The sequence below is a fragment of the Schistocerca gregaria genome, chromosome X (genome assembly GCF_023897955.1).
Source record: "Schistocerca gregaria isolate iqSchGreg1 chromosome X, iqSchGreg1.2, whole genome shotgun sequence".
Lineage (NCBI taxonomy): Eukaryota > Metazoa > Arthropoda > Insecta > Orthoptera > Acrididae > Schistocerca > Schistocerca gregaria.
The window spans coordinates 562,310,760-562,328,125 of NC_064931.1; the positions used below are offsets into that span (position 1 = coordinate 562,310,760).

A 17,366-nucleotide genomic window follows, 5' to 3' on the forward strand; every position below is an offset into this window, starting at 1 on the left:
GGATGTTATGGGAATTAGATTGATTATACACTTTTCTTATTTGGAATTTACATACGTTTTGGGCCACTTTTATGTATTTTCGTCAGTTTCACAACACTTTTGAAATGGCAGTTGTTGCTTTTCACCTGTATACACTCATATAATATGTACTACAAGCCCATGCTTGAACAAATATTTCAGGTTGCATCATATGTATATTATGTATATATGTAGGAGCATAGGAGTTTTCCTATATATTGAATTTTACAGCAGATAACTTTTACTTTTCACAGACAGAGTGAGGCCACTACTACCACCCAAACCAACAGGATGTATCCCTGCCCATCACTCTCCTGGGACAACTGCAGGACTCAAATCTATAAGGTACTGTCATAACGCTAAAATAACATTTTTACAAAATGAAGAAAAGTGATATCTGATCTTTTTGCCATGCCAAAAACAACATAATTTTAGAACATGATAAGAAACAGTTTTAAATGTAACTGTATGCCATACTGATGAAATTCTTGTGCTTGTGGTCAGTATAAGATTCATGCTTCCTTCTGTTTTTGTAATCTCTTCACACCATAAAAGCATTCGAGTGCCAAAGTAATGTATTACACATGGCCTAACTAACTCATTTAGTGACTTAACTACAGATGCATAGACCAGTACACTTTCATATGTAAAGGATCTTCTCATTATACATAGTTTCTTTATGACCTCCTTCCTTCCTTCTTCCATTTCGAAAGCTTAGCATATGGATTCCAGTTATGGTTTTGCACTTTCAGATGAATTGTTTTCCATAGCTTGAACATAAATTCTGTGAATTTTTGTTCTGATAATATTCTTTTTTTGACCGTGATGTCTTTATTATTTACTTTGCATAATTTTTTACTGATTTTACTCATGTATGCCTCCTTTAAACACTTCGACTGTATTTAAAACTGTGAAATAAATCTTAATGAATTGTCACAGCTGTCAAAGAATGTTCTCATAAATGTTGTTTCAGTATTGTTTTGTGTGTGTGTGTTCCAAATTTTCTGTGGAGGTCTACCACCATAGCTGAGTGGTTCTAAAAGTCTGTTCATCGCTTAATTTGTATACTAAAAATGGTCCTGATATTCAGTGATAAGTTCTATGTTTATGAGGATGTGATAGGATGATAAATACTGTTGACAGTAATATTTCATACGGTATGATTTATTTAGCTTCATGGAAGAATGAGCTTTTGAGTTGGAAGACTGTTTGAATAAATATACTGCTTTCCATTAAACATTATGTTCACATGTTCGTCAAAGTTGTCATGTCACTGGAGTCACTGTGAGAAATAGTTATTGTTCCAATTCTCTACCTGTCATGGCCTTGCTGCTGACAGGTTATTAACTACTAATTACAAAAAAACAGCAAGAACTTCAGCATCATACCTATTAGCACCAATTCTGCTTAGACATCAGCAACCTTAAATGGAATAATGGTAGCCTTCCTGAGAATCAGCTCCAGCATATCACATTGATTTGCTGCTTTTTAAATTTTATTTATATCTTTATTTATTTGTTTATTTTATTGGTAACTAATGTTTAGTTGTTAATTATTTTCATTCTGTATTTAGTTGCTCATCTGAAGAGCATTCTTGATTACATGACCCTTTTTTTTTCGTTTTTAGGACAGTTACAAGAGGAAGCAGTTCAGGTGCAAATTCTTGTCAAAAGAGCATTACCTTTAAGGAAACAGCATCTGCAGAAAATTTTACAGAAGCTGGAAAATCAACATCATCCATAACAGAATTAAAGAAACAGTATGAGTGCAAAGCGATCAAAGATTTAACTTTTAAAAAATGTGGTGGACTTGAAGTGTGTGAAGAAAAGTGTAATAGGAAACCATTATCATTGAAGAAGCAGGTTCTGACAAGACCACAAATTTTCCCTAAACCACAGACACCAATTAAATCAAAAAAGGTTATTGTGAACACTGAACCTCCTTCCCCTCAGAAGTGTGTAAAGCGTGTTGTATCAGAGACAGCAGTTGAGGAACTTAGTGAAACTTCTGTGCAAAAAGTCAAGATTCCAAACAAACATACCTCAAGTGCAGAGAGGTGCCTCGAATCAAAAAATGTAGAAGAGTTTTGTGTTAAAGCTGATACAGTTTCAAAAAGTGAAGTTGATTCCTATCATGTGTTACATATCAGAGCTCCAGTTGCAAATTTTGAGGAATTTGATTGTCTTCCGGAAAGTGACAAGCGAGATGTTCCAGTACGTCCCCCACGTTCTCCTAAAAATAAGACGTTACAGGGAAATATATTTCTTAAGTGTATAGAGGGTACTTCATTTTTGAGCTCTAGGGATAAATTTATTTCATCAAGCCCTCCTGACATATTGCTCAAAAAATTTGACAACAGTGACACATGCAAAGTCAAACATCTTGAGGTGAAGGCAAAGAGCTCTAGTTTGGGAAGATTTTACACACGTCATTTAAGTGAGGTCCATAGTGTTAACATATCGCTAGATAAAAATGGTAAAACTCCTATACCACCCCCTAGGAGGAGAAGAAAATCAGTTACAGATGTTTTACCTACAAAGGAATTAGAAAGCAAACAGGATTTGTACAGTCATATAAGTTTGATTAAACCCCAGAGCAGTTTTCCCGAATATGCCACTGTTAATTATAGTCAGAAAAAAAATCGCAAGAATAACTCAGAAGGTACTGTTTGTTCTAATGATAAAACAACTAGTATAAATCCTGAAAAGGATCCAAAACAAGACACTAAAGTTAATAGTTTTATTGATGACAGGCTCAACCTCAATGCCCTAAAGCACTTATTTGAAACTTGCAACCGTCCAGATGTAACTCATTTATCCAAAGAAGCAGCTAGACCAAATACCAGTCATTCGGTAAAGAATGAAGTGCAGCTCAGTGAAATAGCAGCTGGTATGGACACTACAGCAGCCACAACGTTTAGTGAAACATGTAGGTTAGATAAGGATGTTTCTTCAAATATAGATAATTCTCTGTTGTCTACAGAGTTTATCAAGTCAGATAACAAAGATAAAGGAACTGTCACACCAGAGAACTTTTCTGTGTGCAAATCTCAGTGTGAAGACTGTCCTCATTCTGGTGAGCAAGACGCTCCTAGAAACGAGATTAAGAAATCTAGTGCCCTCCCAAATGAAAGTGATATGTGTGCAACTAGTTTTCAAGAAAAATCAATGTCAGATGTACATGATAGTTCAAGTTCAAGTAAGGTAGAATGGGTGTCAGTGAATAGCTCTGTTCGCAATAGTTCAAATGAAATTGGGAAAAGGGTAGATGAAATTGACAGTTCTTCTTATAAACAAACTTGTGAGGAAAATATAAATCTGTTAAAGGAAAATAATGATGTCACTATATTACTGGAGAAATCTGTTGTTGACCATGTTGAAATCACTACATCACAGAAAATCTGTAGTGATGGTATTTCAAGTTTAGAAGTATGTCAGAGCTCATCTAATGTAGACACTGGTAAGGTATGTGCCATCAGCACTGGTTCAAACAGTACTATATCTACTCAAGAAAAAACGGAGGCATCATCAGAACAAAAATTTAAGTACAGGAGTGCTGGAAGTGAGAAACTAATATTCAGATTACTGTCAGATGATTCATTAACTTCATCCACACCATCATTGCCGTGCAGTCTGACACACCGGAACACAGCATTAAACAGGAAGCATGCACGGCGGCTGTCATGGAGCAGCTGCAGGGATCGTGTCAGAGCAATGAGGAATGAACCTAGGGGAAGAGGTAACAGTTTATCTCTGTGGTATGATGATGGTGACCTCTCAAGTGGAGCTTTAGCTGACCTAGACAGCTCAGACAACACAGCAAGGCAGAGTTCACTAGAAGATGTGTTCCAAGGCAGTGAATGTGATGTTGCTAAGAAGTCACCTCAGTGGAATGTATATTCAAAGTCTGAGAGAGGCTTGTTCCCTAATGAAGATTGTGCATCTATATCAAGCAGCAGTCAAGATAATGAATACTCTCTGCCTTCTATGAAAGTTGTAGAGAGCTCTGCAGGTAGAAAATCAAAAGTTCCAGAACAGAATTACATGAAAGGTGATGCTCACTCAGACCAAGAAAAAACAGACATCACAGAAACAAGTCAGAACTCTGATTCTGAGGCAACTGGTCATTTTAGCAAGGGAGATGCAGTAAAACTTAAATCATCTGAGCAGAAAGCCAATAAAGCATTTTTCATTGCCAAAGAACTTATGACATCAGAAAGAGTATTTATCAGCGTACTGAAACTTTTAAATGAAGATTTCCGACAGGCTTTGGAAATGACAAGAAAACAATATCAATCTCAAATAATCCCTGATGACGACTTCTGTAAGATATTTAATAGTTTGCCACAATTACAAAGCCTTAATGAGGATCTGCTGCACGATCTTGAATGCAGAATTGAAAATTGGCAATCTTCTAAAAAGATAGCGGATGTCATTGTAAGGAAAGGTCCTTTCTTAAAACTGTATACCACATATATTCAGAATTTTGGAGCTCAGTGCAGTCATTTTGATGAATGTTGTCAAAAATATCCAAAATTTTTCAAATTAGTGAGAGACTTTGAAGCCTTGCCCATTTGCAAAAAACTTTCAATTAAGCATTTCATGTTGAAACCTGTCCAGCGAATACCGCAGTACCGACTTCTACTTGAAGACTATTCCCGACAGCTGGATTCCTCCTCACCAGATTACGAGGATACCCAGAGAGCACTGAAAATTGTGTGTGATGTTGCAGACCATGCTAACAGAAGCATCAAATTGGGAGTAAGTTTCCTAATAATCTTAATAGTACTAATAGTTTTCAGACAAATCATGACAACGGAAAACAAAAACTTTACCACATAAGTTGCATTAATCTTACACTAAAAGTAGAAGCTTTTGTAACAAATTTTTTGTCAGTTATATGCTCTTGGGTTTTGAAAAGCATATGGTGAAACTTACAATACAGAAATTACAGCAATAATGTTAAATGTAAAATTTTCATAAGTTGTAGTCCAAATGGACTTACTCTCAACAAGCTATACCCATACAATTAAAAAAGTAAAAATACAATATCCCTTTCTAAGATTCATACTTCATGAGAAACATATGTTAATTGTATGAGACATATAAGTAAACGTTTTTTCTGCTCAGCATCATTTTCAAAATGGTAAAGATATGGTGATATGTAATGAAGGGTGTCCCAGGAAGACTGCTCAATATTCAAGGAAATGACAGTAACAATCATTTGAAGTAAAAGTCTAGTAAACATGGGCTCTAAAATGTATGCATTAAGAGCTGTGAGAACTTGTTCAGTAGAAGCGATGTGTGTCACTGTAACAAAGATGAACAAGTGCTCATAGCTCTTAAGGTATGCATTTAAGATCTCATGTTTATTTGCCTTTTTTGCTCTAAATGACCCTTCCTGTCATATCCCTGAATATTGGCCATTCCTCTTGGACACTCTGTATGGAGAGGGCCAAAAACACAATTCTCCTGTTTACAGTGACTCTGAGAGTATGTACCTGAAACAGTGCAAAATAAAATAAGTGGAGAAAGTTTCACTTGCAAGGCAAGAAGTCTTAGGGATTCAAAAGGTGACATGGGTATGCTGATTATGTATGCTGGTTACATTCCACAAGTGACCTACAGAATATCAGTAACAGATGTTATAGCCTCGCATGGGAATTTAAGACATACTATGACCCTCCATATTGTGGATTAGGCCATTCAGTAGGGTTTCCTGTTATGGCTCTCATTGTCATGACAAAGTTACAAATGCAACCTTTCAGTCTGGAGCCTCCTGTGTGTGTTGTATCAGATTCAAGGCCAGGGAGCAAACTGACCACACTAGACAAACAATGACCACATGTTACAAATACTCATCTACCATGCCAGCCCTGTGTGACTGAATGTTATCATTCAGTAGGTGGAATCCAGTTCAACATGCATATTGAAGAAGGCACACTGCAGGATATTATCATTATAGACTGCACCACTAACAATACTCATACGAAAGACATGTAATGAAACATATGCCCCTTCTTGTTGCTCCTGATGAAAACATCAGCATCCGCTTGTTGGCACCATCCCATAATATTAGCTGGGTGCAACATACCCGAGAAGCATTACAGATAAACATGACAATCTTTCTGCAGGCTAAACTTTGATTATGCTCTGTCCTTAGATTAATTCACATTGCGAGAGACACTTTATATGCTTGGTACGTGGTGCCATTATGTGTGTTTGGCAGTTTATCAAGCAACCCCTTGAAAGTGATAGCACTCCGTGGTGAGAGATCTGTGACCCAGAAGTTGCAACAAGATATCTAGCAGTGGTAGGTGATGTATTGTTTGGATATATTCAGGTATTTAAGGTAAGATAGCTATCTTGGCACTGGGTTGTTGCATATGATAAACCTTGATTGTTCATCTGCTCAGTATTTTTTACCTCGTGGAATTTTCCATAAACTGACATTAGTTGATACTTGGCTCCTGATCCACCTTTTATTGAAAATGGTTGGCTTCATATATGTCAGTGATCTGACCATACACAATGTATCCATATGTGTTTGCCAAGCATCTTATTTCCATACAGATCAAACTGATTCCTGAGAATGTTGCTATTTTGCTCGAGACTTGAGTGAAACAAATTCCTGTCCCCCCTTGGAAGCTTCTTGTGTCTTCTAATTTTCTGTTTACAGTCTAGGAAATTATCTTGGAGTTTTTGATTAGAAGTAATTGTTGTTCTGTTACACATGTTCAGTATCTTGGGTTTTGAAACAAACATTTGGTGTGTAGTTAATGTCCTTTTGCGCATCATATCTGTCGACACTTCTCTACAGGTAGATGTAAGACACCTCTCCACAGGTAGGTGTAATGTATTCAGTCTCATTGCACAAGGTGATTCTGTCAGGGAACATGTTTAATTTTCTCAGACTTCAGCCATTTAATACAGAACCAGTAGCATACACATAATTACTGTATTTGTGTTAGTGATACTGAAGCCAACCATGGGGATAGTGGAGTGGCTTCGGTGCATGATGGCAGGTGGCTGAGGGTTGTGGCAAGGTTGCAGGCCAGTGGCAGCCCACATAACACACAGCTACCAAAATAAACCTTTTATTTTACGACATTTGCACTCTGCTGATGTGGGGTGGCAAAGCCCCTATCGGCACATGGGGAGGGGGGGGGGGGGGGGGGGAGAACAGGGCCAGCAGGGGACAGCAAGTGCCCAGCTGACTGTGGCATGTGTGTTCATGATTGCTAACACCAGTGCACAGTATGGGACACACAGCTCAGTTACATGGGTCATGCTGCAAACCACGCATCATCAATGGTGGACAGAATTCTTACAGTGGTAGCCAACTCCTTGGTGGGCAGCTGTGACCCAATGGGTGATAGTGGGATGTGCCACAGCTGCTGCTATGATGGTATTGTTATTGGTGTAAGGCAGCTGCCATGCCTGAGACTTGATCTGGTGTCTTCCTGGGTGGGAGTCAGGCATGCTGATGGAATGGATTTTGGATAGCCTTGTCGTGGCATGGCTCAAAGTCTGGAAGGTGGACTTACTGTTCATGCAAGAGATAAGTATAGTGATGGAGGCCTGAACTTGTGACTGCTGCTTGTGACTGTAGCTTCATAATGTCCCCTTGTCTGCCATAGCCTCCATGTAGTAATGCTTGGCTGTGAATGATTTTGCTACAAAGTGATATCTCTTTAAGCAGGATAGCAATACACCTTTTATGCCGATGCGCTGCTTTCAGTCACATTCTTGGCATCACCACTGAAACCTGTTGGTGGCGAAATCTCCTTGCCTGTACTGCAACAAGTATCTTACTGCTGTGCTGCCCATTTTGCAGAGCCTAGCCTAGCCTGTCTAACAATGGATAAACAGCCCTGTTACTGTAATTGGAATGTCTGCATCACACACTTGCCAGGTGGCAGCAGCTGTTGCAATGCTTTACCTCCACACTCCCACATACTCACATAGATTTACCCACAAAACAGTAGTGCTGTTACATTACCCCCTTGAAGATCCAGACCCCTGAGTCTCCACATAGATCCAATCTACAACCGAGATTTCCATGCCCAGTGAATATTGTATCACGTTTTAAGAAACAGTTTTCCATCACAAGAGTGTCTGGCAGTTTAAACCACATGGTTCTGAGACCCCATTTAACCTACTAAGCTTACTATACTTACTCTTACACAACTAGACTACTTCTGTACTACTCCACTGAATTAGTTCTCTTGGAACCCACATCACATTTTACCTTTACTTTTTTGCCCTGCTAGTTATGTGTCACCTCCCTCCCTCCCTCCCTCCCTCCCTCCCTCCCTCCATGCTGTCACATTCTGTTCCACGGCTTCTTCGTTTCCTCCTAAGCTCTAGGGAACACATTCCTCATATGGAAATATATGTTCTTTGCCATCTTAGCCACAACATCTACAACATAACTATCAACAACTTTTTGTACATTTCCTGTAGTATCTAAATTAGCATTATCATCTGCAGTTCCACTCTGCATGTTGGAAATTTAGTTGGCAGATGCACTTGTGCATTTTGTCCAGGCTCTAAGGCCTCTAAAAAACACCCATTATCCTGCAATGAGATAGATAGTGTGGCACTTGCACCACTCACTTTGCTATCCACACACTTATTCACTTTCATACAGCCCACACTCATTCCTGCTACCCCGACCTCCACAATTCCATATGATATCTGAGCTGGTACTTCTACAATACTCCCCATGCTTTTAACAACTTATTCCATGCATTGTGTAAACTTTCAGTAATTTGTGTAATGTTGCCACTCCATTTAATAATTATCATAATCTTCCCACTCACAAACTTGGCCCACCAGTCATCAGATTCTCTGTTCTCTCCTCCACCTTTCCAGATTGATTGGATTAACTATATTAACAGCTGTTGGACAAGTTGTCTGACCAGTCAGTCTATCTCCAGGACTGTCCTCTTCCTTCCGATGTTCTCCATATGCCTCCTCCCCCTGCGGGTTCGGGGGTAAGAATAGGCCCGCGGTATTCTTGCCTGTCGTAAGAGGTGACTAAAAGGAGTCTCCAAAGTTTCGGCCTTATGTGATGGTCCCCACTTGGGTTTGACCTGCCATTTTCACAATTTCCGTTGTTAGTGCGTGCCATTTAGGGAAGGACGCCTTACGTGGTGTTTTTCTATTGGTCCATCGTGCACCTCCATCTTGCATGCTATCTATTGTCGTGTGGAGGAATTTACACCCCATGTCTTCTGGGTTGCCTCCTCGTCTTGTGCGCAATCCTCTTCTTAGCGCCCACGGCAACTGTGGACCCTTTCAACACCTAAAATCCAGCACGGTAGCCAGTCCGTTGTGGTGGGGTCATCATGTACCCTCTTGGTGGTAGCCCCCTGACCACGCAGGGATCGCACTACAGATGCCAGAGCTGTTTCCTCCCCATGCATGCCGAGGAGTATGTGCCCATCTTGTCTGGGGCGTGGGGACTCTGGGCAATGGGATATCGGCCAGGTACCCGTTGCTTTGGCTGGGTGGCGCCCTTGGGGAGAGCCCTCATTCGGAGTAGGTGGCATCTGGGCGGATGTGGCGCAATGAAGCGCAATAAATCTCACCAAGCTGGTGGTCGCACTGCCTCCAGCGTCTCTAAGCGAGGCAGAATTGAATTCGATGCTGCACAATATGATCCTCAGTCGTTCCCCTCGTTGGCTGCGCCATGGGAGGGACGCAGATCTAGTGCCAAGCAGGAGCCTTATGTACCACAATACCTTGTCTGCAGCAGGACTGATGGTGACTCCTTTCTTTCGACAAAGCCTATGTTTTTTGTGGAACACCTGGAGGATAAGTTTGGGGAAGTGGCGGGGTTGTCTAAAATGAGGAATGGGTCCATCCTCCTCAAGACATCCTCCTCAAGACATCCTCCCCAGCCCAGTCACGGGCGTTGCTCTTGTGTGATAAGCTGGGAGACGTCCCTGTTACCGTCACTCCCCACAGTAGCTTAAATATGGTCCAGGGGATTATTTACCATCGCGACCTCTTGTTACAGTCCGATGACGAGCTGAGAGCTGACTTGGAATGACGTGGTGTGCATTTGGTGTGCACAGAGGACCCAAGACCAACAGGGTGGCCACCGGTGCCTTTATCCTGGCCTTCGAGGGTGCTGTATTGCCTGAGAAGGTCAAGGTAATGGTTTACCGTTGTGACGTCAAGCCATACGTCCCTCCCCCGATGCAGTGCTTCCAGTGCTGGAAGTTTGGGCATATGTCCTCCCGTTGCCCATCCAGCGCCACATGTCGAGATTGCGGACGCCCCTCTCATCCCGATTCTCCATGTGCGCCTCCACCTGTCTGTGTCAACTGTGGGGAACACCACTCTCCATGCTCGCCGGACTGCCCCGTTCTTCATAAGGAGCGGAAGATTATGGAATTTAAGACCCTGGACCGGCTTACTTATCGCGAGGCAAAACTGAAATTTGAAAGGTTGCATCCTGTCCCTCTTCAAACTTCTTATGCTGCAGCTACGTTATCGTCGCCCTCGCGGGCGGCAGTTGTCGCCTCCTCTGTGCCGCCTTCAGTTGGCCCTCGGGGCCGTACATCTCTGTCTGCCCCCCTTGTGTCTGGGGGCAAGCCTTCCTCTGTTGCCCCCTTAGCAGTTGGGGGCAAACCCCCTTCTGTCACTCCCCCCGCACATGCTTCAGGAGTGACATCTGCTCCAAAACCAGGGGGCTCGATCCCTCCCCCTCCCCCTTCTCTGCCGGCGTCGTCTCCGCCGGCATCGTCTCTGCCGGCTCCTCTCTCGCGGAAGGGGTCCCTCGGGGCCCTCCCTTCTTCCTTTTCTTCTGCTACCCCACCGGATGTCAGCCAGTGGCTGAAGGTTCATCCACCTGCTGGTCGTAGGGCTTCTGCGTCGTCGTCAGCCTCCGACGCTCCTTCAGAGAAACTCTCCCAGCCCTCTAAGCCAAAGGACAGACGCGAGAAGAAGGAACGGAACGTGTCCAAGAAGAAGGACGCTCCGGCAGTTTCAGTACCGCCTGCTGTCAATAGTTCTGGCTCTGGGGATGCGGTGGAGATCCTCGCCTCTGCCGCGGATCTCGCCCTCACGGAACCCTCGGGGACCTCTCCTATGGACACAGCTGACTCTCGCTCAGTGGCGGCCGTTGACTCTGCAGCGCCGTCTGCTTCTTAGTCGCCTTCACGCCCTCCCAGTCCCTTCCTGCTTCCATTCTCCAGTGGAATTGCGGCGGTTATTTCCGCCACCTGCCTGAGCTCCGGATGCTTCTGAGTGTTTCCCCTGTTCTCTGCATTGCTCTTCAGGAAACTTGGTTTCCAGCAATGCGGACCCCTGCCCTTCGCGGTTATCGGGGACACTATAAGAACCGCGCTGACTGTCAACGAGCTTCAGGTGGAGTGTGCCTCTTTGTTCACCACTCTGTCTGTAGCTCGCCAGTACCCCTTCTGACGCCTTTAGAGTCAGTCGCTGTCAGGATTGAGCTCTCGCCGGCTATTACTGTTTGCTCTGTTTACGTTCGTCCGTATGGGCAACTCCCCCGACATGTCTTGGCTGCGCTGCTGGCTCAACTCCCGCCGCCATTGCTGCTTCTGGGCGATTTCAATGCCCACAACCCTCTATGGGGTGGGACTGTCTCCGATGACCGCGGTCGTGCTGTGGAGCATGTGTTGGCTCAGCTCGACCTTAGCCTCTTGAACACCGGTGCTCCCACGCATTTCAGTGTGGCCCATGGCTCGTTCTCGGCCATCGATCTCTCTCTTTGCAGCCCCGGACTTGTCCCATCCCTTCACTGGAGAGTGCATCCTGATCTGTGTGGTAGTGACCATTTTCCCATCTATTTGTCACTGCCCCAGTGTCATTCTTCTGGGCGCCTGCCCCGCTGGGCTCTCAACAGGGCTGACTGGCCGGCTTTTACTTCCGCTGCCACCATTGCTTCTCTCCCACAGGGTGACATTGACGAGGTGGTCCGTGTCTTGACCTCGTCAATTATTTCTGCGGCCTAGACTGCCATCCCCCGCTCTTCTGGACTCCCTCGGTGGAAGTCTGTCCCCTGGTGGTCGCCGGAGATTGCTGAGGCTATTCGCGACCGTAGGCGGGCTCTCCAGCGTCATAAGCGGCATCCGTCTCTGGAGACCCTCATCGCATTTAAGAAGCTCCGTGCCTTGGCCCGTCGTCTTATTGCACGGCGTAAGCAGGAATGCTGGGAGAGGTACGTTTCATCCTTGGGCTCCCGTGTCTCCCCGTCGCTCGTGTGGTCCCGCATCCGGCGGATTTATGGATACCAGACCCCTATGGGTGTCCCTGGAATCTCCCTGGACGGCGCTGTCTGCACGGACGCTGCCACCATTGCTGACCACCTTGCCACGCACTTTGCTATGGGCTTTGCGACTGCAACTTACCCTCCTGCCTTTCGGTCTCTAAAGGAGCGCGCCGAGCGCACGCCGTTATCATTCCACACACGTCGTTCTGAAAAATACAATGCTCCTTTCAGCGAGAGGGAATTCCTCACTGCCCTCGCCGATTGCCCTGATACAGTGCCAGGACCGGACCGCATCCACGCGCAGATGCTGAAGCATCTCTCCGGGGACTGCCAGAGACACATCCTCACCATCTTTAACCGCATTTGGAGCGAGGGCGTGTTCCCGTCGCAATGGCGAGAGCGTGTTATCGTTCCCATCTTGAAGCCCGGTGCGGACCCTCTGGCGGTGGACGGCTATCGTCCCATTACACTCGAACGTATGGTGGGGCGGCATTTGTGTTGGGCCCTTGAGTCGCACGGTCTCCTCGCTCCATCCCAGGGTGGCTTTCGTCAGGGCCGGTCTGCTGCGGACAATTTGGTGCGGCTGGAATCTGCTATCCGTACGGCCTTTTCCCGCCGTCAGCATCTCGTTGCTGTATTTTTTGATCTGCGGAAGGCATATAACACAACATGGAGGCATCACATCCCTGCTACGTTGCGCGAGTGGGGTCTTCGTGGTCAGCTCCCAGCTTTTCTTCAAAACTTTTTATTGCGCCGCTCTTTCCGGGTGCAAGTCGGTGCCGCCTCTAGTTCATCTTATATACAGGAATGGGGTCCCGCAGGGCTCGGTGTTGAGCGTTTCCTTATTTCTAGTGGCCATTAATGGTCTGGCTGCAGCCGTGGGGTCGTCGGTGTCTCCTTCTTTGTATGCTGATGACTTCTGCATCTCATTCAGCTCAACGACTACAGGAGTCGCCGAACGCAGGCTGCAAGCAGCCATTCGCAAGGCGGCATCATGGGCTCTGACTCATGGATTTCAGTTCTCTGCGGCCAAGACTCGAGTTATGCACTTCCGCAGGCGTCGGACGGTCCACCCTCATCCGGAACTTTACCTTGACGGTCACCTACTTGAAGTGGTGGACACTAGCCTCTTCTTAGGACTCGTCTTTGATGCCCGGCTCACATGGGTTCCTCATATTACTCAGCTGAAGCAAAAGTGCTGGCGGCACCTCAACGCCCTCCGCTGCCTGAGCCATGCGTCTTGGGGTGCAGATCGCAGCACGCTGTTGCGATTGTTCAGAGCCCTTGTGCAGTCCAGGCTTGATTATGGGAGCCTGGCCTATGGGTCTGCATCGCCCTCAGTGTTGACGTTGTTGGACCCCATACACCACTGTGGGGTTCGGCTTGCAACTGGCGCTTTCTGTACGAGCCCCGTGGATAGTCTGCTGGTGGAGGCCGGGGTTCCCCCGCTGCGGATTCGCCGCCACCGACTGCTCGCCGACTATGCTGTCCACGTGCATTGCTCACCGGGCCATCCCAATCATCACCTGCTTTTCCCTGCCAGGGTTCTCCCTCTGCCCAACCGGCGACCTAGGTCTGGGCTTTCCATTGCTGTCCGCGTCCACTCCCTGCTGTCTGAACTGGGGTCGTTCCCTCTTCTGCCGCCCTTCCGGGCCTGTGCACCCACGCCTCCCTGGTGTATGACCCGTCTGTCCGTCCGCCTGGACTTGGCACGGGAACCCAAGGACTCGGTTCTGCATGTGGCCCTCCGTCACCGTTTTCTTGCGCTCGTCGCCTCGTTTTCAGGCTGTGAGCCTGTCTATACTGATGGTTCCCTGGTGGATGGTCGTCCTGCCTACGCTTTTGCTCACGCTGCCCATGTTGAACAGTGCTCCTTGCCGACTGGCTGCAGTATTTTTACTGCAGAGCTGGTGGCCATATTGCGCGCTCTTGAGCATATGCGTTCCTGCTCAGGTACGTCCATCGTCATCTGCAGTGACTCCCTGAGCAGCCTCCAGGCTATCGACCGCTGCTATACCTCTTCTCCTCTGGTATCCTTTATTCAGGAGTCTGTTTTTGCCATTACCCCCTCTGGTCGTTCGGTGGTCTTTGTTTGGACACCAGGTCACGTTGGCATCCCGGGGAATGAACGTGTCGACAGGCTGGCCAAAGGGGCGGTCGACGCCCCCACTTTGGCGATCGGCCTCCCGGCTCGTGATTTGCAGCTGGCGTTGCGCCGTAAGGTGCTTCAGATGTGGCGTGACGAGTGGTGTAGCCTGACTTCTCCGAATAAACTGCGGGCTGTTAAGGAGACGACCGATGTGTGGCAGTCCTCCGTGCGGGCTTCTCGCAGGGACTCTGTCATCCTGTGTCGGCTCCGCATCGGCCATACCTACCTGACGCACGGACATCTTTTGCGTCAGGAGGATCCCCCCCTGTGTCGGTGTGGGTCCCGGTTGACAGTCGCCCATATTTTGTTGGAGTGTCCCCGCCTGCGCACCCTCCGGCAGACTTTTAATCTCCCGGGCACGTTGCCTTTGGTTTTATGCGACAATGCCTCCATGGCTGACGACGTTTTAAATTTTATCCGTGGTAGTCCTTTTTATGGTTCCATTTAGGGGGGACCTGTCCCTTTCCCTTTCTGTGTATCTTGTCCTCGAGTGTCTCATTGGTTTCAGATTTTAATGTGTGTATTCGGATGGTTGACTCTTTCCCAATTTTTGTTCCCATGGTCAGTCAACCAGTCTCCGACCCTATTCTTTTCTTCCGTTTCTTTCTGTCCAGTGTTTGTCTGTACTCTTCTTGTCTCTAGTGTTCGCTGCCACATTGGTGTTCTTTCAGTGACTGGGGGGAGGGGCGTCTCCTCCCCCCTTGGAGTTTTACCTGTTCCATAAATTTTGTTTCGGCGGTTTTTGGAATGGGGGACTGATGACCTTAACTGTTTAGTCCCCCTTAAACATCCCAACAAAAACAACATATGCCTCCTCTCTTTCCCTTCTATCCATCCTCTCCAAAATCTTCCTATTCCTCATATCCCAAGGACAATTTTTAATCAACCAGTCATCAAACTCTCTCTGCTTCTTCTCCACATACTATGGAGTTTTGCAGTAAGCCTGTTTCTTTCTCCCTATCCCGAAGTGCTTCCATTCTCAGACAGTGGGGTATTGTCCACTTCAGTTTTTACAATTTTGAACACCTCATCTGAGGAGCCCCCTATGGTATTGAAAACTTCTCTCACTGTGGTACTGACCACGACATTATTACCTTTTATCAATTACACACAGAAATGACAAGGACACTTAAACATACTTCAATCCCACACCTCTTACTTCTTTACATGCTTACATACTGAGCAACACTTGTTGTACACCTGTGCGCCTTACGGATGGTCCACAATACCGTGCATTTCTTGTGATTGTCATACTCTGGTGTCACGATAATTCCATTCAATGAAAATGTCAAAACAGGAAAATGAAATCAGATTATGAGAAAACTTAACTGTGACACTATCATATTAATTCTTACTGCAACCTAACTACTCTTGTCTGATTGGCTGCACATAATTATTATTTAGACACGGAAATGAGGACTAAATTTAGTTTCACCTCCTGAATTGTTACTCGTGATTAACAGCATATTTGCTACTAGACAGTGAGAGAGAGATATCTCTTTTGTGTGATAACATCCATTGCAAAAACCAACATTCTTATTTCCACATCCACAGAACCCCGTCTGCATCTACCTGCCACATATTGAGCCCACGTTATACATCTGACCAAAGACCCACTGGCCTGCTATGATACTCAAAGTCGACCAAAAACACTGCACTCGCCACATCCTATGTGAACAAAACTGCATCCTCACAGAAGTGGAGTCATATTCTTCATCCACAGGTGACAATTGTAAGCACTGTCACTCTTTCTGCTGTCATCAAATGACGTGGTGACTGGGTGAAAGATTCCACTGCTGATACCAAATGAAGCTGACCCCGGGGGATTGGGGTAGCTTTGATGCAGGATGGCAGACAGCAGAGGGTTATGGCAGGGTTGCAGGACAGTGTCATCCCAGGGGAACGCAGCATATTAAAGTAAATACGGTATTTTACTCAGTCATTTGCACTCTGCCGATGCGGAGTAGTGACCACCCCTCTCTTAGAGATGCAGTGGCCCCGCGGCAAGTGCTAGCACCCAGTTTGCTGCTCTAAAACTCACCCGACACCTGTGCACAGTATGTGTCGCACAACCTGGTTACGTTAGTCGTGCCACAAGCACACAGCCTGTCGAGGTGGCCGGAATTCTTGCAGTGATAGCTGGCTCCTCCGTGCAGTCAGGCCTCACTGATGGAGTGAACCTGGGTAGCCCTGTCACGCTGTGGCACCAAGTCCAGATGTAGTGCAGGAGGCAGGTATGGTGACAGAGGCCCTAACTCACAACTGCTGCATGCAGCGTCATGGCATCCTCTTCTCCAGCATAGCCTATAGCCTCCACATTCCAATAGCACTGCTGGGCTGTAAATGATTATACTACAAAGTGACAGCTATTTATACTGGATAGCAGCACACTTGTTAAGGCTACATGCCACTTCAAGTCGCATTCTTGAAAATACCATTGAAGCCCATTGGTGGAGAAACCCCCTTGCCTGTACTGCAGGAACCATATCCTATTGCTGTACATACATACATACATTAATCCTTGTTCCATAGGTCATGAATGGTGATGTGGAACGTGTCGCTGTAACATAAGTTTTCTTTACCTAAAATAATTAATTAATTTTTTTACAGTTACTACTTTATATCTAAAAAATAATCTATTGAGTAGGAGGAGTTGTCATTCAGAAATTCTTTTAAATATTGTTTGGCTGTCTGTCAGACTTTTAATGCTGTTTGGCAAATGACCAAAGATTTTTGTCGCAGCATAATTCACCCCTTTGCCAAAGTGAGATTTAATCCAGAATAGTGAAGATCATCCTTTCTTCTAGTGTTGTAGCTACGCACTTCACTGTTATTTTTGAATTGGGATGGTTTATTGATGACAAATTTCATAAGTGAATATACAGGGTGTTACAAAAAGGTACGGCCAAACTTTCAGGAAACTTTCCTCACGCACAAAGAAAGAAAATAT

At 45.6% G+C, this 17,366-nt stretch overlaps 1 protein-coding gene across 16 annotated transcripts in view; it reads left to right on the plus strand.

Annotated features, from left to right (window-relative positions):
* LOC126299057 (FYVE, RhoGEF and PH domain-containing protein 6-like) overlaps positions 1 to 17,366 on the plus strand; it is a 204,480-nt gene that overhangs the window by 83,137 nt on the left and 103,977 nt on the right. For all 16 annotated transcript variants that reach the window (XM_049990718.1, XM_049990714.1, XM_049990729.1 and 13 more), the window contains 2 exons: positions 273 to 363; positions 1,646 to 4,778. In XM_049990718.1, coding sequence (XP_049846675.1) covers positions 273 to 363; positions 1,646 to 4,778 — 3,224 coding nt within the window. The remainder of the gene's footprint in view (positions 1 to 272; positions 364 to 1,645; positions 4,779 to 17,366) is intronic.